Raw genomic sequence first — 26,930 nt, forward strand, 5'->3', positions numbered from 1 at the left:
ATATCATTATATTTATAAAATGATGACTAGAAGATTCCATGACGAAGCTTCTGTATTTAAAACCATACTGTGAAAAAAAAACCACAGCTATGTGCTTTCCTTTTCATTTCCAAACATCAAATGTGAAAACAAGAAAATTAAACATTTAACTCAAGTAGAAAACTAGAAAATTAAGAACAAATTAAGCTTAAAGGACACATAGATACTTTGGAAATCACTGGGTGAATTTACTACAATCTACTAAACTGAAGATACAAGATCCAGGAATTTCACATCCAAATCTCTCAGACAGTTTGGGCATGAATATGGCAGAAGAAAGCTATTAAAGGTACTCACAACCTCACTGCTCATAACAGTAAGACACAAACACAAAACAGAAAACTGAAATCATCCCAAATATCCATGGGCAACAGAATATGTATGTGCCATATATTTGCATATTTTATCTTTGCATGTTATATGCTGTAATAATATCTTTTTAAATCACATACTATATATTTCATTATTTTTTACTCTTTTTATTTTTTTATTAATTACTTTTGTACTGAGTGAATACACTCAAGTTGGTACCATTGTTAGGCTCGTCCATGTCCTACCCCTTTCCCCTGGCCCCTCCTTGTTGAGGTATAGGCACAAGGTATGGAGTTCATTTGCAGCAGCTGAAGGCCCTGGTGTGCCCATCCCCCCCCCCCAGTATCTCTCTCTCTCTTTCTATCTATCTATCTATCTGCCTCTTTCTTTCATCTTTCTCTCTCAAATAAAATAAAATATTTTTAAATACAAAAAAGTAAATAAATGAATTAATGGCTCACAGTAAGTAATCAGTTAATGAAATAGAGGAGTAAGGAGTAAAATGAGAAAATAATTATTTCATAAAACTATAAAAGCCAAATTCTGGTAATATCAGAGGCAGAGACAAGAGGAAGCTTACAAACTTATAATCTTAGGAAAGGGGAAAGGTATAAGCAAATACAAGAAGGGGCACTTCAAAAAGGTTGGAGGAGACTCTTCGTACCTCTTCAGGTATTTGTTAACATTAAGATACTAGAAATTATGCTCTTACTAATATAAATTACCAAAAGTTATGAAATAAGCAAAAATATGAAATATCAACTCATTAAAATTATTGCCAAAATTATCTCAAGAAAACATTCGAGACGTAAAAAATATGAGCAACTGATTTATTTCATGAGACAGTCATGAGCAAGTCCATAGACATGTTGCATATACCATGCCTGAAAACAGGGGAAAAGTAAAAGGTTAAGCAGTTAATCCCAAGAAACCAGCACGTCCCTGACATTAAAAATTTGACTAAATTAGCACCCACACAAAAAGAAAAGGGAGAGGTCAATCATATTTATGAACATCAATATTCAAGTCCCAAACAGGCTAACTGGCTGAACTTAGCATGATATTAAAATTAAAATGTACTATGCTTATTTCAAAAATATAGAAAGTCGCCCTTAGAAAACTTGTTAGTAAATTATATCAAATGACACAGGGGAAGTTTATATGATCACCTCAGTAATACTAAAAATGCATTAATAAAAAATAGATACTAAATACTAAAAAGCATTTAATGAAAATATAAATTTTAAAATGTTACGTCCACCCCTTTTTAGAAAGAAAAAAAGCTGGATATAGGATAATGAAATTAACAGGAAAAATAATACCTCCTTAATTAACATTTTATTAAATCAGTTTTATTAAATGAGTAATAAATAAGATAAAAATACCAGCTTATAAACAACTGACAAAAATTACCAGCTTATTACATTATAACTTAGCATTGCTTGGAAATCCTAGCTAAAAATCAAAAATATATAAAGAAGGCTGACAGAAAGACAAGATTGGATAATACAATTGGAGGATGATTTGTCTGGGGAGATGGCTCAATGGGTAAGGTGCTTGCTGCACAAACATGGGACCTACATTCAGCTCCTCAGCACCCATGTAAATGCTAGGTGAGCATGGCAGCCTCCCTATAATCCTACAATCCTAGCTCTCAGGAGCTGGAGACAGAGGATCCTAGGGCATACTGGCTAGCCAGACTAGCTGAATCAACAAGCTCTGGTTCACGTGAGAGACCCTGCCTCAATAAACAAGAATAAATAGACAGCGATGGAGGAAGATGCCCGAAGTCAGACTCTGGTCTCCATATGTGTGTGCATGTGTATGTGTGCGTGCGCACACATACACTCATAATAATAAAAGAATCTGTGGCTATCTAAAACCCTAAAAGGAAGCAAACAGGAAGACACTATTTATTCACAAAAGCAGCTACTTGATAATCGACATAAGATCTAAATCATGAAAACTGACAAATTCTACTAGCACGGGAACAGACGTTTGATAAACAGAGAACTACGTTCTTGACTGAGAAGACTCACTGTCACAAAGATGCAAATGTGCATTTAAGTATGCAAAAATTATGCCACCAAAGACATGAAAAAGACTAAAAATCAATGGTTACGTATTTCAACACAAGAAAGGACTCTGTTCCAAGGAGGGAAAGTAAGAAAAAAATAAGTACAAAGAAGGGAGAAGAGAAATAGGGGGAGGAACCATGAGAACGTAATTTAACCTGGAGATGGGGAGATGGCTCCACAGATAAAGGCTTGCAAAGCCTGTCAGCCTGGTTTCAATTCCTTAGCCATCCTTGTAAAACCTGACAGGCATTCATTTGCATGGGAAGAGACCATGAAATACTCACACACAAATAAAAATTTTAATAAACATTATTCTACCATAAAATTCTATCCATACATATATAAAAAACTGACAACTAACTAAAATGAAAATATTTTATTAATGTATATGGTAGACAAAGATTAAATCCACCAATGGCTTTAAAAACCTTTGTGATATCAAAGAGAAGTGCAAAAAATGTACCCCTCAAGTAGAATTGAAAAACAAAAAACCAGAAGTATAAGCCAGGCATGATGGCATACACATTTAACTCCAGCACTTGGGAGACTGAGGTAGGAGGTTTGTGGTGAGTTCAAGACCAACCTAGAGCTACAAAGTAAGTTCCACATCAGCCTAAGCTACAGTGAGACCCTGCATGGAAAACTATATTTATTTTATTTTTTTAATTTGTTTTATTTATTTGAGAGAAAAAAGCAGATAGAGAGAATGGACATGCCAAGGCCTTCAGCCACTGTAAATGAACACCAGACACATATACCACCTTGTACATCTGGCTTACATGGGCTCTGGGGAATCCAACCTGGGTCCTTTAACTTTGCAGGCAAGTGCCTTAACCACTAAGCCATCTCTCCAGCCCATGGAAAAATAAAATTTAAAAAGTATAAGTACAAAGAACCTAGTGAGAAAAGCATGTTGCTATTACTGGTACATCCATTCTGAATGGAGGTACTTGGCTTGAGTCAATGACATTATTATTAATATATATAATATAATATATGTTACATAGTATTATGACATTATAGTATTATCAATATGCAAGGGGCATACTCATTACTTTCCAGAAGAAGATATATATCACAAGCCAAAGTCAACAATACGTACAAAGACTCATGGAGAAAGCTTGTGGTTGTTCTCCGCTATTTAAGATGCTGAAAATTCCAAAGATATCTAATACACTACAACAGGGTGAAAAATTATATGACACAGCATATTAAAATCACATTTTGAGCACTACTACATAAAGTAAATACTTGTACTGTTAAAAGAGGAGTTGCAAGCTGGATGTGGTGGCACACGCCTTTAATCCCAGCACTTGGGAGGTTGAAGTAGGAGGATCACTGTAAGTTCTAGGCCAGCCTGAGACTATATAGTAAATTCTAGGTCAGCTTGAGCTATAGTAAGACCCTATCTCCAATAAAATAAAAAATTTTTAAAAGGAACTATAAAATATTTTGTGCAACCTGGCCACAATTCTATGTGCAGTTACTAACCATGCATTTAGAGAGTCTTTACATGAGTATAGATAAAGGCCAGGAAAAGGTATTTTTTAAAAAAGACTAGGAAGCCAGGTGTGGTGGCGTGTGCCTTTAATCCCAGCCCTTGGGAAGCAGAGGTAGAAGGATGGGTGTGAGTTCAAGGCCACCCTGAGACTACATAGTGAATTCCAGGTCAGCCTGACCTAGAGTGAGACCCTACCTTGAACGCCCCCCGCCCCCACCAAAAGAAAGGACTAGGAAACTATGCAGCCTGTTGTGGGAGAAAAGACATAGTGGTATTAACCAGCAGTGGGCCCTACAAACTTTATTCTGGCCAGCCAGGTCATATGGCATCTCTGTTAAGGGGGAAACCAACTGCTCTCTGATTGGAGTTGGAAGGGAATTCATGCCTGGTACAGAAAACCTAATCATAAACCTATGGCTGGGGAAGTCATAAGTCCTAGGGGGAAAACTAGTGCTGTCTGGCTATACAGACATATTATACTCACCAAACTGCTCTCTAAATGCTTATGTTTATACCCATATATTAATGCTACTCTCACTTTTGGTTAGAGAAGCTTCTCTTTTCAGATGACAGTAACTACTGGGGTGACTCAAAACTCATCAAAGTGATGAAAAGAAAAAATAATGAAGTGTTCAGCACAGAGTAAGATATCTCTATCACACTCAGGGACCATTGGAGATGAGATGACAGAAAATATAAGAGCCAAAAGGAGGCAAGAACTGCTTACAATACTGTCTTCTAGACACAAAGTGGTTGTGGTATTCATGACCTTATAGTGACTGACACTACCTACACAAGAAAAATGATGATATCAAAATACAACAGCAACTAGGTGGAAAGAAGGGGTTCAGTGGAAGGGAGAAAAGAGTGGGACAAAGAGAAGGTAGTAGTAGAGGATTATGATAATAGATTGTGCATATGCATGAAGGTTGTCAAGTTTTTTTTTAGACATGGAAACTATACATCCATGCTAAGAGTCAACACAGATAAATACAAAAGTTATGAATGAATAAAGTCAGTTTTTTTGTTTCATTGTATATTCTTAAATTTTATAATGGCATGTATTTGATTCTGATTCTTTAAAATGTTTTTATTAATGAAACCTGTAAGAGAAAGAAGGGAGTTAAGACACTTGAGACAAGGACATATGAACACCATGACTGTAGCAATCTAAAACCTCCAGACACAAACGTATTTCCATCTGAAAACTTTAAGACAACCTTATCAGGAAAATTGCAGAAGTGTAACTAGCATTTTTTAACCTTGAAAAATGAGAACTGCATGCAGAACAGAAATATTACTGATTTTTTCCATTCTACCAACTTCCAAGGAAGGTGCTTTTCATTAATTCTTTTTTAGGTTTATATAACTGTGTGAAGTAATTTATCTTTAACAACATGGAATTACTACAATACAGTCATTTACACTGGTCTTAGTTCCTCCTATAATGGAACCATCAAGATTATACATAAGTAAAATGATGTGGTACATGATACTATGAAAGCAACCAAGTATTTGATAAAATTTTCCATATCATGTAGAATAAGAATGTAAAGTACCAATGACAGAGTAATCTCAGAAAGAAATACCAAACCAAGGACTTCCAAAACTTCTCTTCCCCCTAAAACAATGAAAAACTGGAAAAAATAATGTTAGGATCAACTTTTTTTTATAACTCTAGAAATTAACCAAAGATTCATAACAATCTAGAAATATTTGTTCAGGAAAAAGGGCAAAGATCACTAACAATGAAAGCTCTGTCACATTTTAATTTATTTATGCTTGGTATACACTTTTCTAACATACTCCTCTCTGCTACCTAGGATGAAGATTCAAAATAAGGTACCAACATACACTGTAAAGAGCATTCAGTAAAAAAGAGTAGCTAGGTGAAATTTAACCAAACGCATTATAAAATAAACATATAGGTTAGAAACCCACAAAGAAGAAATGTCCCACAACAGACCCTTGAAGTATTACTGGAACTATTTGTGTGTAAAGAGGTCTGGGAGGTTGTAACTGATTTCTAGATTCATGAGACCAAAAGGAGAATGTTGAATCAGCTCAATCCCTCAAGAAGAAACAGCAATCATAAGTACATGTGCACCTAATAACAGAGCTTTCAAAATATCTAAAGCAAACATCAGCAGAACAAAGAAGTAGACAGATCTACAATGGCTGGATATTTGAATGTCCCACATTCAGCAGTGTACAAAATAATTATGCATACCAACAAGAAATCAAATGACTTAAAGAATATTGTCAACCAATTAAACATACTAGACATTATGTCATCTCACCCAACAACACAGGATGTATGTTCTTCTCAAGCACACAGGCATGTTTCTGGGACAGGCCAAATGTTAGACTACAAATGTCAAACTTTAATATTTTTCTTAAACTAAAAAACATTCAAAAGGGTAAATTTATGGAACGTTCAAGTTTTGGGTTACTTGTTTTGTCATGAAACCAAGCTAAAATAAATCACAACGAACTGAAACAAAAAAAAAACACATTTAAAATCTCATAAAGTATTTTTCTAACCACAACAGAATAAACTAGATATTAATAATAGAAAACTATACAACTCAAAGATACATGGACATTAAGCCATCTTCTCTTAAATAACCAAGGAATTTAAGTGGAACTCACAAAGGAACTCTGAAAATATCTTGAGGAAAATGAAATAAAATATCAATACCATAATGCTTATGAAAAACCTCAAAAGCAGGTGAAGAAGGAAGCTTGTGAACATGTACATTAAGAACAAATACTATAAACTGTGACCAAAGTATATACTGTAAGTAAATAGATAAAGGGTTACTAAACCCAAACCTCATGGATAGAGTAGAGATAAAGGAGAGAATAAACAAAAAGAGAGAGAGAAAAAGCAAAAAAAAACTAAAGTTGGTTCTTTGAAAATTCCAAGAAAATTGGCGAACTTTTAGCTAAGAAAGAAAGTTTGAAATTACTAAAATTAGAAATGGAAGAGGGAAATGACTACAAAACATACAAATATAAAAGTAAATCATGAGAAAATAGTATTAACAACTGCACACTGACAACCCTCATAAAATGGAAGAATTCCTAGACACACACTGAGAGACTAAAAGGGACTTCAAAACAAATATGGAACTTGAGTACACTTGGAACATGAAAGGGAATTGAATCAGCAATCAAAACTTCCCAATAAAGAGAGAATTGGGCTGGAGAGATGGCTTGGCAGTTAAGGCATTTGCCTGCAAAGCCAAAGGACCGTGGTCCAATTCCCCAGGACCCACATAAGCCAGATGCCCAAGGTAGCACATGCAATCTGTAGTTCATTTGCAGTGGCTAGAGGCTCTGGTGTGCCCATTCTCTCCCTCTCTCACACTCTGTCAAATAAATAATAAATAAATAAAATATTTTTAAAACAAAGAGAAAGAGAGGATCAGGATCAGAGGAATTAATATGAATACTGTCAGATGTTTCAAAAAAAATGAAGAGAAGTATATTTTCAAACTTACTTCCAGAGAAGGACACAAGAGAATTAAAATACAGGCCAATATCCTTGGGTGTACAAATCCAAAACTCCTTAACAAAATATGAGCAAAGTGTACCCATGAGCATGTTCAAGGTATCACTCACCATAACCAAATGGGAGTTACGCCTGGAATACAAGGTTGGTTTAGCATGTGAATCATAAATATAGCACACCACATTAATAGAAGGAAGATAACATATACTCATCTATAGTGACTGAGAAAAAGATATTTGACATACCCAACATTATTTGATGATATTAAAATAATAATGACCCAAAAACTAGAAATAAAATGAATCTCTTCCAACATGATAAAGAATATTTATGAGGGCTAGAGAGATGGCTTAGCGGTTAAGCGCTCGCCTATGAAGCCTATGGACCCCGGTTTGAGGCTCAGTTCCCCAGGTCCCACGTCAGCCAGGAGTTCGTTTGTAGTGGCTGGAAGCCCGGGCGCGCCCATTCTCTCTCTCTCCCTCTATCTGTCTTTCTCTCTGTGTCGGTTGCTCTCAAATAAACAAATAAAAAATGAACAAAAAAAAATTTTTAAAAAATAATATTTATGAAAAATCCATAACTAATATATTCCATAATGAAACACAATTAGTATTCTCCTAGTATCAGTAATAAGGCAAAAAAATGCCCACTTCTCTACTATTTGACAAAGCTTTAAATAAAACACCAAAACCACAGGCATCAAAAACTAAAATGTAGATGTGTTGGACTTTTTTGTGTGCCAAGGGATATTGTCAAAAAAGTGAAAACATAAACCATATATTATATAAGGGTCAAATCTTTTTAAATCACATAAGTGATGAGTTTATTTTCCCAGATATATTTTTTAAAACTCTTACCAGCTCAGCAACAGAAAGACAAAAAAATCTCCATTCAAAAATAAGTACTTGGGCTGGAGAGATGGCTTAGCGGTTAAGCGCTTGCCTGTGAAGCCTAAGGTCCCCGGTTCGAGGCTCGGTTCCCCAGGTCCCACGTTAGCCAGACGCACAAGGGGGCGCACGCGTCTGGAGTTCGTTTGCAGTGGCTGGAAGCCCTGGCGCGCCCATTCTCTCCTCTCCTTCTATCTGTCTTTCTCTCTGTCTGTCTCTCTCAAATAAATAAATAAATAATGAACAAAAAAAATTTAAAAATAAGTACTTGAACAAACATCTTTCTAACAAAGATATACAAATAACGACCAACCATATGAAAATATGACCAACATCATTATAATTTAATTAGGTGCAAATCAAAATAAGCTACCATTTCAAAAAATACCAGAATGACTACAATTAAAAGAAAATAGCAAGCATTGGAAGGCAGTTAAATAATACACAATTATTGTGCAATCCTAATGAAAATATAAAGGAGTGTAGAGACAATGAAAAATTTTGGTAGTTTCTCACAGTTACATATAGAATTAGAATATAACTCAGTAATTCAGCTCCTAAGTATATATTCCCTGCAAAACCTGAAAAACTGTAATCTATAAGCCAACACACCTAACAACATTATTTCAAAAACACCTAAGAGATAAAATCAAGCCATGCCCATCAACACATGAATGGACAACAGAATGTAGTATATACACAGTACAACAGAAGATTACTCGGCCATAAAGAGTGAAGTTCTGGGCTGGAGAGACAGCTTAGTGGTTATGGTGTTGCCTGTAAAACCAAAGGACCAAGGTTCAAGTCCCCAGGACCCACATAAGCCAGATGTACAAGGTGGTACATGCATCTAGAGTTCATCAGCAGTGGCTATAGGCCCTGGCATGCCCATTCTTTCTCTCTCCCCCTCTATCTCTCTCCAATAAATTAATAACAAAATTTAAACTTAAAAAAATATATGGTTCTGACTGGATGCTAAAATATGGATGAACCTTGAGAGAATCACTGTAATTAAAGTTAAAAAAAGAAGTCAAACATAAATGGTTCTATAGGGTTGGAGAGCTGGATCAGTAGATAAGACATGCCAGGTAAGCATAAGTAATGAAGATCCAGTCCTCAGTAAACGCTGGTGGGTATAACAGGCCACCAGTGATAGGGAAGCAGAGAGAGGGATCACTGGGGCAAGCTGCTAGCTAGATTAGCCAAATTCATGAGCTCAGGGATCAATTTAGAGAGCCTGCCTCAGTAAATATGTATATTCAAGGACACACCTGCTGCCACATGCATTCACACATGCATGCACACCACATGAACACATTTACAAAGAGAGAAAGGAAAGGTCCCATGTTGTATATTTCATCTATATTAAGTATCCAAAATATGCAAACCCCACAGAGACAGAAAGCACAAAAGTGGTGGTCAGGGGCTAAGAAAAGGCAAATGACAACTTGGGTGTGTAGTTTCCATTTGGGTTGATAAATAATGTTCTGGAACATTCTGGTGACAGTTCTGCAACAGTTTAAAAGTAACCAACACCACTGCACTGTACTGATACCTGGTTAGAATAGATATCTGAAGGCCATAGTTTATCACAATAAAATATACATACATACATATAAGTAAAACTGTCATCAAGAACTGAAAGTACAACCTTTAATACACTTATTCTATTTTTCTGTTCAATTTCATTAACATTGTGCTTCCTTTGACTTTTATTCTTTCTTTGTAATTCTTTTTATTGTCTTTCACTGACTTCTTGAGAGGAATTGTTTTCAATATGTGTATTAAGGTGATGACTATCCCATAGAGTACCGTGACCACATCATGTTTGGAAGACAGAATTCCAAAGCACTTCTCCCTATCCTTTGGCGCCTACATTCTTTCCACTCTCTCTTCCACAGTGATCCCTGAGCACTGAAGGGTATGATAGGGATGTCTTAGGCTGAACACTCCACTGTCATTTCTTCTCAACACTTTGAGGAATTTTGAGTTTTCCTAGCAGTAACCAGCATCTAGCTTAATAAATCCCTTATAGATCTTGACTTCTGCTGAAAAGGAGAATATAAAAGAGCTATTACATGTTATTTTGCCTCTATTTTATCCTAGGTTTCTTTGGTAAGGCCCTATTCTACCATATTAACCAGAAGTCCCACTCATGCTATTTTAAAATATTTATTCTACAATTTGGGTTCTGGCTTCTCCTAAGACTGATTGGGATAAAAGTCATATATCCAAATTACAACATATGACCTTTACTGGGGAAAACATAGAGTGGTTCTAGGTTATTTTAAATGGGACATTAAAAAATCTCAGAATATTAATGAGAGGACAGCCAGGAGGGTGAGGTGTTGAGAAACATATCAAAATAAGAGCAGAAAAAAAAAAGAGATAGTAATAGTTATTCTATAAGAAAGTAGCTGAAATTTTTAGTAGATCTGACTCTACCTTCCAGAAGACAGTGCAGAATAACTGACTGGTTGCCGAAGCCACGGTGCTCAGTGCCACGGAGAAGCACAAGAAAGTAAGACAGTGTGATGGTTAATTTCCTTTTTTAGTATTTTTATTTATTTGCCAGCAGAGAGAGAGAGAAAGAATTGAGACAGATAGAGATAATGGGTGCACCAGAGCCTCCAGCTGCTGAAAACGAACTCCAAATGCATGGGTCACTTTGTGCATCTGGATTTACATGAGTACTGGGGAATCAAACACAGGTCATTAGGCTCTGCAGGCAAGTGCCTTAACTGCTGACCCATCTCTTTGGCCCCCTGTGGTAGTTAATATCTATGGCTAACTTGACTGGATCAGGAATCAAGTAAGAGACACACCTTTTGGTCAGGTCTGTGAGGGCTTTTCTAGGAAGGATTCACTGAGGGGAAAAAAACCTCTTCCCCAGCGTGAGCAGCCCTTCCAGTGACAGACAACATATTAAAAAGTTACAATAAAAGGTGGCCCTTTTCTCCTGCATGCCTTTGCCAATTGCTGGTGAGTTTCTACCATCCTTTGCTGACAGAGGAAGCCAGCTTCTTCAGCATTCCGCATGGACTAAAGACCAGTGGCTCTCCAGGAACCCTTCAGATCTTCAGCTCCAGACTGGGACTACTGAGGCATCTATCCTTGTGGACTGAGGAGTTACTGGGTGCTCTGACTCTCCAGCCTCCAGATAGCCACTGTTGGGCTACCCAGCCTGTACACTACAAGCCAACCTAATAAAGTCCCTTTGTGACATATATGCAGTCTGTCAGTTCTGCTTTTCTCGATAACCCTGATTAATACAGAGAAAAATAATCAGCTGATCACAATGAATGTGTGCAATTATTATTTTTTATGAAAAATAAAATGAAGCTTTATTCAAGGAGAAAGGGATGGTCTGGACTGGGATGAAAGCAGAGGAAAATAAACCAGTAGGTGTTGGTGAGTCAATCCATTGCTCCACAAATGTAAATTACAGAAGGGCAACATTAGCCTTCTGGACTATAATTTTTTCCACCAGCCTCAATGGGAAAGCCTGCCTCCATACTAGGGCACCTTCTCCTCCAAAATATGTGAAGAATGTGTGTATGTGCTCATGAAGAATTGGTATAAGGCATCCAAACTATTCTAAGACTCCCAGCTAAAATCAGGACACATGTCAAGTCACCTGGACCACTCTTCTAAGAAAAAGCACTGAATATTTGTGTATATGTCTTCATTGTCCCGTATCTCTAACCAGGTGGAGTTTCTAACCCAAATGCATACTGATCAATTATTGCCAGTGCTTTGCTACTTGTACACCAATGGTGAAAGACAGCACTGCACATCTCTGCCTAGATCTTTGTGTTCCTGTCTGTGTTAGTATAAGTGGATCTCCTTATTTCAATCTGCTATCTTAATTTCACAGATTATTAATGTGTGCACTATTATTTAAAAAAATAGCAAGGGCTGGAGAGATGGTTCAGTGGTTCTATTCCCCAGTACCCATGTAAATCCAGGTGCACAAAGTGGCGCATACATCTAGAGTTCCTTTGCAGTGGCCAAATACCCCAATGTGTACCTATTTTCTTTCTTTCTTTCTTCCTTCCTTCCTTTCTCACTCTCACTCTTTCTCCCTCCCTCCCTGCAAATAAGTAAATAAAAACACGAAGTATGCAAATTTATTAGCTATAATCTGGGGTTAATTTTCTTACTCATGGGAAGCCTCCATCCACCACTCCATAATAACAAAGAAAATGTTTCAAAAACATCACCCTGCCAATTCTGAAGATGAAGTAATGCTAACACCACACCAGTCAAAAGAAAAGGGGAAATGACCTCTGGGAAGATGCACTAGAGTTTGTTAATATGGAAGAAAAGTGTGAGAAAAGACTGACTGAGACATGCATGCAGCTAACTGCCCTCAACACCAGTATGCTCCAAGTCTCAGTAAAAGCAGACCAACCCAAGGTCACAGACATGGCACACCAACATAGTCAGGGCAGCGTAGAAGTCACAGCATCCTCCATGACAGTGTGGCTAAAACCAGGGTAAAGAGACAGACCCTCAGAGAGACCCAGCTGCTCTCATGTTAGTAACTTGTCCTCATGGGCTCATGTCCTGTCAGCATGCACATTTCCCTCCCTGATAAGACATGCCATGCCAGCACACAGCAGCCTGAGCAGTCCCTCTCTTGAATAGATTGTGTTTCCAGGCTCTATGCATGGAGGAGCATGAGGCCTTACTTGTTCTTAGTGTACCACATAGGCAACACCTAGGAATCAGTGCCACATACAGGTGAAAGATGGAGCTGTGGCAGAAAGACCAACTGTCAACAGAACGAGGGAGGCCACAGTAGCAATCTGGGCATTTTATCCTGGGTCAAGACATAAGCAATGGTGCCTAAGACAAGCTGGTTTCAACCTTAGTTCTAGGGGCTAGAGGAATAGTGCTTAGCAAGCATGAGGACCTGAGTTGAATCCCCAGTACCCACGTAAAATGTTAGGTGTAGGAAGCAGACACAAAAGGATTATTAAGGCTCATTGGCCAGCCAGTCTAGCCTAACTAGTGAACTCCAGACCAATGAGAGACACTGTCTCAACAAAAGGTAGACAGCTTGAGCAGAATGACACCCAAAGTTGTTCTCTACTTTCTCTCACATAGACATGCACACATACAGACATAAAAATCAATCCATCATGGATAGTGGAGTTACAAAGAGGAAGGGGTGATTATCATGGTTTATTGTCTATACTATGGAAGTTCTCAATTAAAAAATAAATTAATTTGAAAAATCAATCCATAAATCACTCAGTCTTGGTTCTAGCATCTTGGGGCTATTAGGCCTGAAGGACACAATGCCTATGTAGAATCTCCCACACAGTCTGCACATAGTGAATGGACACTTACTAAAGACTAGTATTACTGTTTTTATTACTATTGAAGAGTGCTTTATACAAAAAGCACATGAGGTGTCATTTCAACTTACTCCTTATTTGTCATCTGGGATTAAAGATTGGGTTTCCTCAAAGGATACACTGTGAGGCAGTAAGTCAATAATCAAAGAGGGTTTGCACTCGCTTCCCAAAAAGTCAATACTATAGTCATAGCAACAAAGGGGAAGCAATAGAACAAAGAAATGTCTCAACTTATCAAAGGCTTTTCCATCTCTGCCAGGTTTGATAAGCAAGGTGAGAAAACAACCTCATGATATACACAGCAACAGAGCATGGACCTGCTCAGAGAAATAGTACTACAGAGTGACAGTCAGATGCTTTTGCATTCTGAAGACAATCATTGCATGGTTCCCTTCCTCTTTCTATTAACTACAAAGTATACTTTACAGGTCTCCATGTATACCCTATTCTTCCAAGTGGATGTGGTGTTAGGTACATACATACACAGACACACACATACACAAGCAAACAAAGCAATGTAACTGTCAAGACAATCAACATTTCCTCTTCTAATTTTACATGCACTTTAGACTCCATTACTTGGTCTGACTTCCAACAGTTGATATGTGAATTTGTATTTCAAGCAGAAATCATGTCTCTACATAATGTCAAGGTCTGTGATATTAGCCAGGAAGACAAGTCTTGGATGCATTTGTCAGCACAATGAGGACTCAATGAGACCCAAAACTACACTAGGCTTCACTGGCCTCCTTTAATACATCTTGCATAGGAAAGCAACAATGACATCAAGATTTTCAAGATCACTTCCAAAAGAGTGAAGGAAGACACTGATTCTGCCTGATGTTTGACATTCAGACATGAGCGAATACAACAGTCACTTTGCATCTCAAGCCTATGCCTCCTCCAACAGGGTTAAAGGGGCTCTTAGTTTTTATCACCTGTTGGAGATAGGAGTGCAAGACTCAACATAACTTCAAAACTCTCATCCAGCTCCTAAACCCAGCAATCCTCTGAGGACAAAATGGCATGGTCATCACTGAAATACAAAGCTGGATGCTTTCAGGAGTCTGGCTTCTAGGAAAGCAATGTCCACTGGGTAACTTGATTAATAAAAATGCAGGGAAGAATATAAAGAGTTAGGAAAACTGAACATGTCTTTCTCAGAATCACACCAAGTAGAATGTAGAGATGGGGCAATTTCAACTTTCTTGGACATGAAAGACATGAATATATTAATGTTTTCATTAAACAGATTGATTTTTGAGTCTTGCCCTATGTCAGGTGCTAAAGATGGAAGAATTCAGACAAATTCATTGTCTTCATCAAGCTCACATCTAGCAGGAGACTCTGAAAATAAGATGATGTATTATTATACTATATCCAAGCATGTGCTATAATGCAAGAAAAAATGGGGTCCTGTAGGAGCCCAAAGAAGGGACAGAAAGCTTTAGACTCCATTATGCAATCTGACTTCCAACAGTCAATACATGAATTTGGATTTTCAGGAAGAGCTTGGATAGCTCAGGGCTCTCCTTCATTTCGGGTTCTGGCTTCATTCATTATCATAGGCAGAATTTAACAATACTCCAGGCCATGGCCAATCTCACTGGCATCCTTGGCTTAAAGGCATCCTTGGCTAAGTCTTAAGTCAAGGAAGTTTTACCAAATGTACTGCCTAAGCAGAGACCAAAAGAAGAAACAGGAACTAAGATAGCTGTGATAGAATGCTTGATGGTGGAGGCTGGCCCATAATCTGGAAGAATCTGCTATGGGAAAAACAAGCATAGAGCACTCAAGGAGCAAAAAGAGCAGATCTCTGGATGGAACACATGCTGCACACAGAGAAACAGTAGAACAACAGAAGACTAAATCACAAATAGCTTTTATCTTCAGAGGATATTCCATCAGGAGAAATACATGACAAAATAGGGATATATCTTTTTTGCATGTATGTATCTGCATGTGTATATGCAGGTTTCTGTGGGGAGGGTGTATATGTGTGCACATGCACGTAAGGGTCAGACGACCTTGGGTTGTTCAATGCCATCCACCCCTTTTGAGACAGAATCTTTCACTGGCCAGGAACCTACCTAATCAGGCTACATTGGCTGGTAAGCAGGCCCTGGGATCTGCCTCTCTTTGCCTCCCCAACACATGATTACAAGCATGTGTCACCACACCTGGCTTTTTATACATGAGTTCTGGACAGTGAACTAAGTTCTTCTTGCTTACAAGGCAAGCACTTTACTGACTGAGCATCTCCCAGCCCAACAAAATGGGAAGTTTTAAATATCCATAGATATGAACACAGCATTATCATAACAAGCCAATCAATAGGGGGAATCCCCAGTACTGAAGCAATAAAAATGAATATGAAGAAAAATAATGAATTCAAGAAATATACAGGCTATTGATTCAAGACAGTAGACATGGTATCTGGGTAAAACAAAGAGACCATTTTTCTGGCTTGTAATGACTGGATGGAGGCTAGAACACAGGGGAAGGTCCTAGTTCAACTGACAGAAAATACCCAGACAAGAGCAGCTTGTGGTAAGAAAGGGTTTATTTTGCCTAGCAGACTCGAGGGAAAGCTTCATGATGGCAGGGGAAAATGGTGGCATGAAGAGAGGGTGGACATCACCTCCTGACCAAGATCAGGTTGACAACAACAGCTAGAGAGTGTGCCAAGGGGAATCTGGCTATAATACCCATAAACCCACCCCAACAATGCACTGCCTACAGGAGGATCCAGTTCCCCAACTTCCACCAGCTGGGAACCTAAGCATTCAGAACACATAAGTTTATGTGGGACACCTGGATCAAACCACCACAGATAGATAGTTCTGGATTCATGAGAAGAAGTCAGGCAAGTGTCAGGGGCTGGAAAATCATCTATCCAGACACTGTTGTATAATGAGAGAGCAACCATTTCTCATTTCTGAAGCAGCCTACTTTAAAGGGCAGGCAACAGAAAATGAGAACACAATGACAAAAGCACAGTGGCAGATAACACAAGGAAACTCCAAGAATGGGGCAGAGGGCTGTCCAAGACAAGAATCTGTGCCATCTCCCTGAAAGGCATTGTGTACTTTGTGTTGCATGGGCAGCCAAAGGAATCTCAAGCATAATCCCAACCTATGGCCAGACTATTAGCACTCAGACCCAGGTCATCCCCAAGAAGGTGACTAATGACATTTCCTCTTCAATGGAGATACCACTGTGGCAGATGTGAACTCTGGAGGGTCTAGAGTAGAATGAATGACATGAGACAATGTAGATGAGAGGATGCACCACTCAGCTCAGGTCTCCCTTTTCAGAATGAATTACCCATCTCACAGTTGCAAGGAAGATTTCTGCTATTCAAGGCCGGTCTCTCCAGGGAGCTGCTCTGCCCCATCTCATGGAGCAGCATACAGCAGTGAATGGCTGATACAGGGATAGCAGGTCCTTTTTTCTCAAACTGGAGATGTTTCTGAAGGGCCATCACAACCCCAGTGCTGCTCAGGAAAATAGCTGGGATTCAGCCATCACCTTGCTGTAGGTCAGCTTCACTTTCTATCTGATCCTGCCTCCCTTGCATCCTTACAGGTGTGTCTCCCAGTAAGAGTCCTCAAGAAACCCTCTGGAAAAAAGTCTCTATTTCATCCTGTCTACCGGCAATCCAATCTAGAATAGATGCGATCATCAAACTGGGGCCAAGCCACCGAGCCTGGAGCAGAGTGAGGGACCTGGAGCTGCTGACAGTGGTTTTGTGTGCTGAGTATGAAAGGGGCTGTCTCTGTATGAACTGACAAACATGGCTACTCTATCCTGTTGTCACCCACAAGGAGAAACAATGGCTGGAGGGTTTCATCTTTCCTTAAGGGACTTGTGTAACAAGAGTAATAAGTCTATACGGGATCTGGTGGAAAGCAAAGTGGGAACTTGAATTGCCAAGAAAAGCTGAGGGAATCTTCTCAGAAAAGTGACAGACTACACTATACAGGAAACACTAAAGGAAATTCATTGAAGGGAATACCAAGTTGGCCTGTAAGGCCCACCTCCAAATGCTTTCAATCATATGTTCACTGAGCATTTACTGAAAAGCTACCATGTGAACAGCAAAAGGCCACAAGCTGCGAATACATTCATAAATAATCCAGACATAGTCTTTCTCTTGTTGAGCATAGAGCATAGCAGAAAATAGCAGAGCTCAGCCATACAGCCATTTCCCCAATCAAAATGGACATGTGATAATATCTTAGTATAGATGTCTTTTGTAGATTTAGCTTGTGGTCACTTTTTATCCTAGAGTTAACTGCTGCAGGCAGTAAATTTTATTTTTTTAATAGCAAAATTATTCTATAAGCCAGGGGTGGTGGTACATGCCTTTAATTCCAGCACTCATGAGGCAGAGGTAGTAGGACTGCTGTGAGTGAGTTAGAGGCCACCCTGAGACTCCATAGGAATTCCAGGTCAGCCTGGGCTAGAGTGAGACCTTACCTCGAAAAAAAAACAATATATATATTTTCTATGAAATCCAAGAATGTAGCTGCCTTCCTATAGCAGCATGTGAACAGTCAACTTCTTGTAGTATTTGGCTTGCTTATACATAAGAAAATGACCTGAAATTTTCTATAAAAAGTAACTATAAGTATCATCATATGAGGTTAGGCTAAGGTTTGCCTTATGTGGAGTTCACCTTGTCTTAGAATCTCAAGACAATGTTAATTCTAAATGATCCCCAAGTTTATATGAAAGAAAGAAGAAAATGTTTGTTTCAGGGTTGAACCTCTAATTAACAGATTCTTTCTCTCAAATTTAAAAGTCAGGCCACAGTCTGGGCCAGAATGAGAACCTACCTCAAAAAACCAAAAAAAAAGTCAGGCCAGAAGGACCTAGAGTGATCAATCAACCCTAACAAGATAGAAATTCAGCAGTGCTAAGACACCCAGGTATTACCACACACTGATTATGATGCCACAATGAATTCTGGCCTCTACATGTACACAAACAAGTGCATTCACACAAATATGAATGCACATGCATGCACATCCCCACACACACCAAACAGATATTAACTACAATAACCTCTTTTATCTAAAGTCAACTGATTATGTACTTCAACCACCTATACCAAAGACATTCTTAGCCACACACAGATTAGGGTTTGGCCCAATAATAGGGGACTGGAGCCAGCCCAGTGGTCATCTAAAGCTGACCCTCATGTTGGTCTATCAAAAATGTGTTCTGGGGCTGGAGAGATGGCTTAGTGGTTATGTGCTTGCCTATGAAGCCTAAAAACCACAGTATGAGGCTCCATTCCCCAGTATCCATGTAAGCCAGATGCACATGGTGGCACATGCATCTGGAGTTCGTTTGCAGTGGCTGGAGACCCTGACGTGCCCATATTCATTCCCCCTCTCTCCCTCTCCCTCTCCTTCTCCCTCTCTCCCTCTTCCTCTCTCTCTCTCCCTCTCTCCTTCCCTCCCTCCCTCCCTCTTTCTCTCTGTGTCTGTCGCTCTCAAATAAATAAGTAAAAGTAAACAAAAAAAATTTAAGTGTGTTCTGCCCACCCTACTTCTCTCAAGAAACCTTTAATGAATAATTGCATCTCCTTGTCCTCAAAATAGAAAAATCTCCTTGAGCAAATTTTATTTATTATAAGCTATATGTTCTACTTCTTTTTCCTTCTTTTAAAATTACTGAAAATATCAGGCATTACATCACATATCAGTAGCAGAAGGGTTCATAATCACATTTAAGAAGTGTGTAGATCCAATAGCACATAGTAATACCATGACATTTTGTTACACAGGTCATATAAAGAAAGAATGTTTGAGCTAAGGCAACTGAGATAGCTGGCCCATCTTCCTACTTCACCCTGAGTATCATGAATCATGTCCACTACCTCCTTCCCATCACACCCAAGATTCTAAAGAGTTGCCGAGCAAGTTGTCTCTGCATCCATGTTCCCAATCCCAGCATCATACGTCAATCAAGCCCTCGCCAGCAGTCCATACCTTCAGTGGAGTAGGTGCATCCCACCATCTCAGAGTTACCAATGACTGATGGGTTATGCAATCCAAGTACACAACTGGCCATGCCCTCTTCCTGAAAATTCAGTCTTCCATTGACTTCCGCAATAGCCAAACTCCTTGTTTTTTCTTCATCTCTTTTGCTACTCCATTTAAATCCACTCTTCTTTCTCTCCTTACAACTTTACAATGTCCCTTCCCCCACACCAGGTCCCTCCTCTTGCTTACATACTGTTCTACTGCTTAAGATATAATCTGTGTGCCACACAATGCCACACAATCCCTGTCTCCATGATGAACACTGCTCCTGAATACAGCTATGGGCACCTAAACACCGGGATATATCCCAAGCCCCAACTCACTACCTTCCCACTACCATCATACTTTCTTCAAACAATGCTTCTTCTCAGATTCCACTATCCACCAAACGTGCTAAACAGAAGCCTAGACATTCTCCCTCAATGCCTACCTTCCATTATCCCTACAAGCTGTCAACCCAGTTTTATTTGAGGGGGGACAAGGGAAGACTATACTGAAAAAAAGCATTCCCATCCAGCCTCCTTTGCAGCTAGGTATGAAGATATGGCTATGTGCAAGCCAATGAGATGGAGAGAGAATCATATGGAATTTCATAGCTGCTTAAGGGAGATCATTCCACTTTTGCCCTTCCATTCTCTTCTGAAAAAGAAGGTTGGAGCTCCATGGCCTCCCTTGGACCACAAAGTGACAATGAGGGTGGAAGCCACAGCTTAGGATAACAGAAGAATAAAGGAAGCCTGATACCTTGAGAACATCACAGATCAGCCCATCAATTCTGTAGTCCACACTTCATGTAAAAGAATAAAGTGTGTCTAAGCCATGGTTATCATACACTCCTATTATATGCTGTCAAACATAATCCCAATTGCTGCATCAAACTGTGTTGGTTCTTTTTTAATTCTTTTAATCTCATCCTTTTCTCTCCTTCCCCCACTCAAACCACCACTTCCACTCAAGCCAGCACTGTTTCTTTCTTCAATTACTGAAACAGCATGCAGTTTTATCTAGTACTCTGCCAATCTAACCTCTTGTCCATTTCTGAAATGCAATCTGGAGTTGTTAATAGTATTTTAAATGTGCACATTCATCAAAGTATTATTTCTAAGAATCTACCCTGAGAGAAATGGTAAGATGTGCATACAAATGGATGTGCATCACAGTGATATTTGTAATGGTCTACAAATGGGGACAATTGAAATGTCCAACAAGAGGGGATTAGTTATAGAAAAATGGAACAATCAAAGGAAAATTAACCTTCTATTGAAAGTCATGAGTGAGTAATAGTTTAGGCTCTGCAAATTTGATTGTGTTCATTCCTAGTTGGAAGCCATCACCTCCTCTGTGAGTCTTTCCCTCCTTCCCCCAGGCTGAATCACATAAAACCCTCAATATGCTCCTTCAAACCTCATCTTCCCCTCAAAGAACACACTGCACTGTGAACTACCATTTTCTTAAGTTTCTCCTCCACTAGACCATGGGCTCTGGGAGGGCACCATGATCATTTTCCAGTGTCAGCAGTGTATTTGGTGGTATATAAATATCAAGGAAGCAAGTGAATAATAATGCTATAAATTCATCCAACCTAGATATCTTTTCACCATCCAACAGAGGAATAAGATCCAAACACCTAGCTGGGCACGGTGGCACATGCCCCTAATCCCAGCACTTGGGAGGCAGAAGTAAGAGGACCACTGTGAGTTCGAGGCCACCCTGAGACTACATTGTGGATTTCCAGTCAGTGTGAGCTAGAGTGAGACCCTACCTTGGCAAAAAATTTTTAAAAAAAGATCTAAACACCTATCCCCAATACTTAAGGCTTTCAATAACCACCCATCCTGAACTGTTCTTAGCAACTGGTCTAAATGGATTCTTCATCAACTCCTTTCAAGGATAGTTTAATGCCCTGAAGAAATGATCTTATGCAGCAATGAATGATCTGACTTGAAAATAAACCAAGATATTCCCATAGACAATTCAAAGCAAAAGGCAAGGTTCATATACCTACTCCATTTTCACTGAATACTACTATGCTCCCCAAAGCAACTCAACTCAACTGATGCGTATTCTCTAGAAGCTATATATCTCTTCAAGTCCTCTGGGGCAGAGACTGAATAAGTTGTGTCACAGACTAACTGTTCTGCTGGTATGCATGTTTCTCTGATGGGAATCTCCTTAGATGTGATTGATTAAATAACCAAATGATACCAGTTGTACAAGTAAGTTATATAGCTTGTTAAGTGAAATAATCATGGGTAAGCATTCTCACAAGGAAAGAGGAAGACTTAACAATGGATGGAGACCTTAAACCAAAGCTGGAAATGTGTTCAACTGCCTTTCCTCAATGTCAGTGGTAGCTGATATAGTGGTTTCAAGAACCACTACACCTGTCAGTATGTTAACCTGTGTGGAAACAATTTCAAGAAGATACAAAGAAGCTATGAAGACATTTTTCTCTACCTGCTGAATGAACCAGAAATAATTTTGATGGAAATGGTCTTTATTGGAAGCGAACGCCTTATGTGGTCTACAGAGAAGACAGAAGTACAAGCTCAATTAGAACACTGTAAAGGATTGATTGGTAAGAGAAACCAAACCCCCAGTCAGTGTATTTTTATTAAATTTGTTTGCGTTTTCTTAGTGTTGTTGTTACAAGACCCCACAGGTTTTTGGCGATCTCGTGCATGTGCCTGGGTGTTTTCAGTGCAGAATTTCATAGAAGACAGGGTGTGTACAGTGCCAGAGTGGTGGCAGCCGTGTCTGCTAGTGTACACAGTCCACTTTCAGCTGAATGAAATTTGTCTTTCAACAACTAACTCTATTATATTTTTATTTGGAATGAAGCAAAAGCATTTTGTCATATACATAGTCCAAACACATACACAATCATACACATACAGTTCTGTACATATGGAGGAAAAGATGTCTATCAATCCCACCCTGGCCCCCAAAAAAGACATATTACATATCCTAAAAGTATTCCATCCTTTTGAGATATAACTTGGAGTGGCATAAACAAACTTGGCATTGACACAAAGAAGTATCAGGTCCACCTCAATGAGTTTCATCCTGTCCACTGCTGACATATAGTAAGAATTCACTTCAAACATCTTTGCCAATAAAATGGAATCCTCCTTCTCCTCCACATCAGCTAATCAAAGGGGAAGGTAAATAAGATACCACTCAACAGCAAGGAAAGTCATGTCAAAGTTTAAATGCATTCAATCCTTCTGGTAGAGAACAGCTTCTCTGAGAAGGGAGGCAGGCACATTTTCAGAAAAAAGTAAATAAATAAAACTGAGCCATCTATGTATATGGTGTTTCCACCACCAAGAGACCAGGAATTGAAGAAGAGGGTAATACATCACTGAAGGTGCTCTGTCTCCCTGAGCCAGTCTTCTGTTCACTGGTAAGAGTACTGAATAGTTGACTGAATAAAGAACTGGAGACCAGAGAAAGATAATACAAGAAAACCGAGTTCCTTGTTCCACTGATGATGTCTTCTTGTTACTCAAACATATTGACAAATGACTGGCTAGCATCAGAGGTGGCAAACTGTAAACCCTACTGGGCCCAGGTTAGCCAGGTTAATAATGTAAGAGTAGAAGAGAATGAGTAAATGGCTATAAGGAGCATTGGAGACAGAAGCTATCTAAACATCTTATGATACATATGTAGGTGTTCAAATTTAATTTTTTTATCTATCATTAAGACAAGTCAGGCATGCAGCACATGCACAGAGAGAGAAGGGGAGAGAAAAAAATCTCACAGGCTATCTCTAATGGTCTATATACTTACTACAGCATCCAGAAAATTTCATTTTATAATCATTTAATAATCAGCTGTAAGTCATCAATCAAAATTGAAAATCACCTTCATATATGTGATGACAAGAACTCTGAATTAAGAAAAATGTAGTAGAACAATGTACCAAAAGTCAAGTTTTGGAAACTGAAGTTGATTCTGTATTTCTTCGTGTATGATTGAAGAGTGCCATTGCAGAAACAAAACTTTCATTTTCTGGTGTCTTCAAAATTCGGCACCTAGTTCTATAAAATGCTATTTGGAGAAGATTTACTCTTTAGAATTGAATTGTTTGAAACATCAAAGAGAGGATGAATCTCTATAATCCAAATATCATCTTCACCATAAAGGGTCAAAGATAATGTCAGCAAGCACACAAGTGAAATATATCAATTGCAAATGTAATCATTCTTAGCCCATTCAAAATGTGGTTCACTGGTTAAAGGTTATGATAAGTCATTTTATGTACTCTCAAGTATAATATTTAATTAAGGTAATACCGCAATTTAGGGTGAGCTATCTTTTCTTTTTCTTTTTTAAATCTCTTTCAAGGTCAATCATTGTACTGAATAGTCCAAGATTGTTTTCCATAAATCAACATGCTATTTTTAATGCATACAACAATTTTATAGTTAGAAGCACATGTGCCAATGCACAGTTGGCACTTCTTAATTGTTTTTAAGTTAAATTTGAACAACAAATTAAATTCCTCAGTACATGTTATGTAATGTAGACACAGGCTATAAAACTGTTGACATTGGTTGTATTCTCATAATACAATTGAGCCCTGTTAGTAATGACCATGCAAATAATCGGCCACAGGAAAACAATTTCACATCTAGTACAATTACCTACCATCACGGAAGCAATTATTAATATAATTGCTCTGCTTACTGAACTTCAATGAGAACTCCTGAGGTGCTAAGATAGTTCAAGGCCATCGTGGAAACTCCCATCTTCGCAGAATTCATCAGGCGACTATAATTACCAGAGTTAAGGAGGGCAGTTTCAGATGAACATTAAACAAGATATTATCCCCAGAAGATTCACAAGTTTCAAACTGCAAGTGGGAAAGCACTGATGTCTCCTGAGATGTCCACTTAATGTCTTCACAGCGCCACTTGTCACCCAGGAAAAGATCAGCTGCTCTACAGCAACTCACCATCTAGGGGCAGAAAATGCCATGGCCCCAACAAGATCAATTTTGACCCTGAATGGTATCAACTTCCAGCCAATGTCCTCGGCAGGCTGGGTGAACTCTAAGGAACTGTGTCAAACTTTCCACTTCTCTATCCTTTGAATTTTGGTTTCAGAAATTTCTCTGCCATCTTGAAAGAGTTCAATGAGTTTGGGTAGCCCACTGGGCCACATTAGTGACAGTTTCTCACCGGGTTTCTATCCAATCTCCTCTTCTTCATCAACACAGGGATGAGGAGGGACATAGATTCAAGAACAGGGTAAATTGCATCACTCTTGGGATGAGAGTTAAAATGGTTCATGGGCCCTACCTAACCTAACCCATCACTTGGCTTCCAGAATCTTTCAAAAGACCTTAGTCATACAGGAGGCCAAGACTGGCCGACCTGTTTTCCACTCTCTTCTCACACCAGCTAGCAAATCCACCATCTGAGAAGCTTGGGCTGCTATGAGGGGCCAGAAGACAAGGTCACCGTGAGTGAATCTCTCCTGCAGTCTTGTACCCAAAAGGCTAACTCCACCCTTTCTAGGTCCTCTTTGCAACTCAGCCAACAGCCTTGACAATGATAGTTAATGTTGACAAATTCATTCATACTCAAGGGGTTCAGGTCCAGGCTGACCCCAGATGCTGGTTTCTTGCAAGATCAGCATGCTTTCTGATTGCATATGGCCAGTTTTCTTGGTTTCTTTATCCAGAACCTTCTCTTGGGAAACAATACCTTTTTGAGGGCATTCTCCCCAGGGAATGGTGTTGCTTTCTTGTTTGTCCGCTTGTCCAAATTGGAAGAACAATTGTGGTCCAGAGCTAGCTAAGCCATAGCTTCCCAAGGACCATGGGCATTTCTCCATTGTTTGAAAGAAGACAGATGAATGTCTCCCTTCACCATTCTTGAACCGATTTCAAAATATTCACTGCCAGCTACTACCTGTGTGGACCTGAAGAGCAGGTATCCCCTGAGAGTGGTGGAGAGTACTCTGAGCTAACACTCTTGTCTTCTTGCAATGAGCGACCACCCACCTCAGACTTCCATGTTCACTTCCCTTCCACTGAGGACCCCTCCGCAGCGCCCCCTCTCGCCCCCCAGCGAGCATGACACCCACAAGGGCTGTCCCCACGCCAAGCTTGGAGGGCTTCTGAGCCCCCAGCAGCAGGTGGGGATTGGGTGTCCGGCGGCCCCGAGGAAAGGTGTGACGGGGTGTCTCAGAAGCCTTCACCAGCTTCCCCTTGGCAGTCTCCGAGGACCCTGCCTCGCCCCTGCCGGGGCTCGGCGGCGACCTCCCTCCTCAATCCCTGCCAGAGCCCTTGGTCGAGCCCCGGGCCAAGCACCCTCACCTCCAGTGGCCCGCACCCCTGCCGGTCACGCCGCGGGGTCCCCCTCCTCCGCATTCCCCGCACGTCCGGCGCCGACTTTTACCTGTACTTTCTGCACTCGAGGCGGCTCGTCGGGCGAGAAGCACCTCCCCGGGACCGCTACCTCCCCCGCCCGGCTCCGCCCGGCTTCCTCCTTCCCCCCGTCCAAGGCCGCAAAGTAGATGGAGTAAGAGAGAGTGTGTGCGCGAGAAAGAGAAAGAGGGAGCGGGCGCGGGCGCCGCGGGAGGCGGGCGGGCGGCGGGCGGGAGGCGCGCCCGGCCCCCGCCACCCTCGGGCCGCCGCCGCCGCCGCCTCCCGCGGGCTCGGAACTCCGCTCGCGCCCGGCCCGGCCCGGCCCGGCCCGGTTCCCCGGTACCCACCTCCCGCCACCACCCGCGGTTTGGGGCCGGCCCGCACCCCCCGCGCCCCCGTACCTCGTAAAGGTCCCCAGAAGCCATGCCAGGCTGCGGAACTTGGCTCTCCGGGTGTGCGCGTCGGCTCGCTCGCGCCCTCCGTGCGTGTGCGCGCGGGGCCCGGGGTGCGCGTGTGAGCGCGCGCGCGCGCGAGCGCGTGTGTGAGTGTGTGAGTGTGTGGTGTGGCGTGTTGAGTAAACTGTGTTTTTGCAGAATGACAGGCTTGGGGGCTGCCTATGCGCAGAATCAGAGCGGGCGGCGGCGGCGGCGGCGGGGCTGGCGTAACCGGCGGAGGCGGCGGCGGCGGCGGCCGCGGTGGCACGAGCGCCCCGGCAGCAGCGACGGCCGCGCAGCGCGCCCGGGGAAGGTCGGACGCGGCCCGAGCGCCGCGGTCCCCCGCGACCCGGAGACC

The 26,930-nt window shown here is 40.5% G+C and overlaps 1 protein-coding gene across 2 annotated transcripts in view; it reads right to left on the bottom strand.

The window, feature by feature from the left end:
• Cdyl2 (chromodomain Y like 2) overlaps positions 1–26,619 on the bottom strand; it is a 222,778-nt gene extending 196,159 nt beyond the window's left edge. Inside the window, exon 1 of one of the 2 annotated variants that reach the window (XM_045141491.1) lies at positions 26,540–26,619. In XM_045141491.1, the coding sequence (XP_044997426.1) occupies positions 26,540–26,563 (24 nt within the window). In that variant the 5' untranslated portion in view covers positions 26,564–26,619. Of the gene's footprint in view, positions 1–24,412; positions 24,507–26,539 lie in introns of those variants that run through there. The other variant, XM_045141492.1, reaches the window with a different exon arrangement.
• Between the last annotated feature and the right edge of the window lie 311 nt (positions 26,620–26,930).

Source organism: Jaculus jaculus, chromosome 1 (assembly GCF_020740685.1).
Source record: "Jaculus jaculus isolate mJacJac1 chromosome 1, mJacJac1.mat.Y.cur, whole genome shotgun sequence".
NCBI classification, from domain to species: Eukaryota; Metazoa; Chordata; class Mammalia; order Rodentia; family Dipodidae; genus Jaculus; species Jaculus jaculus.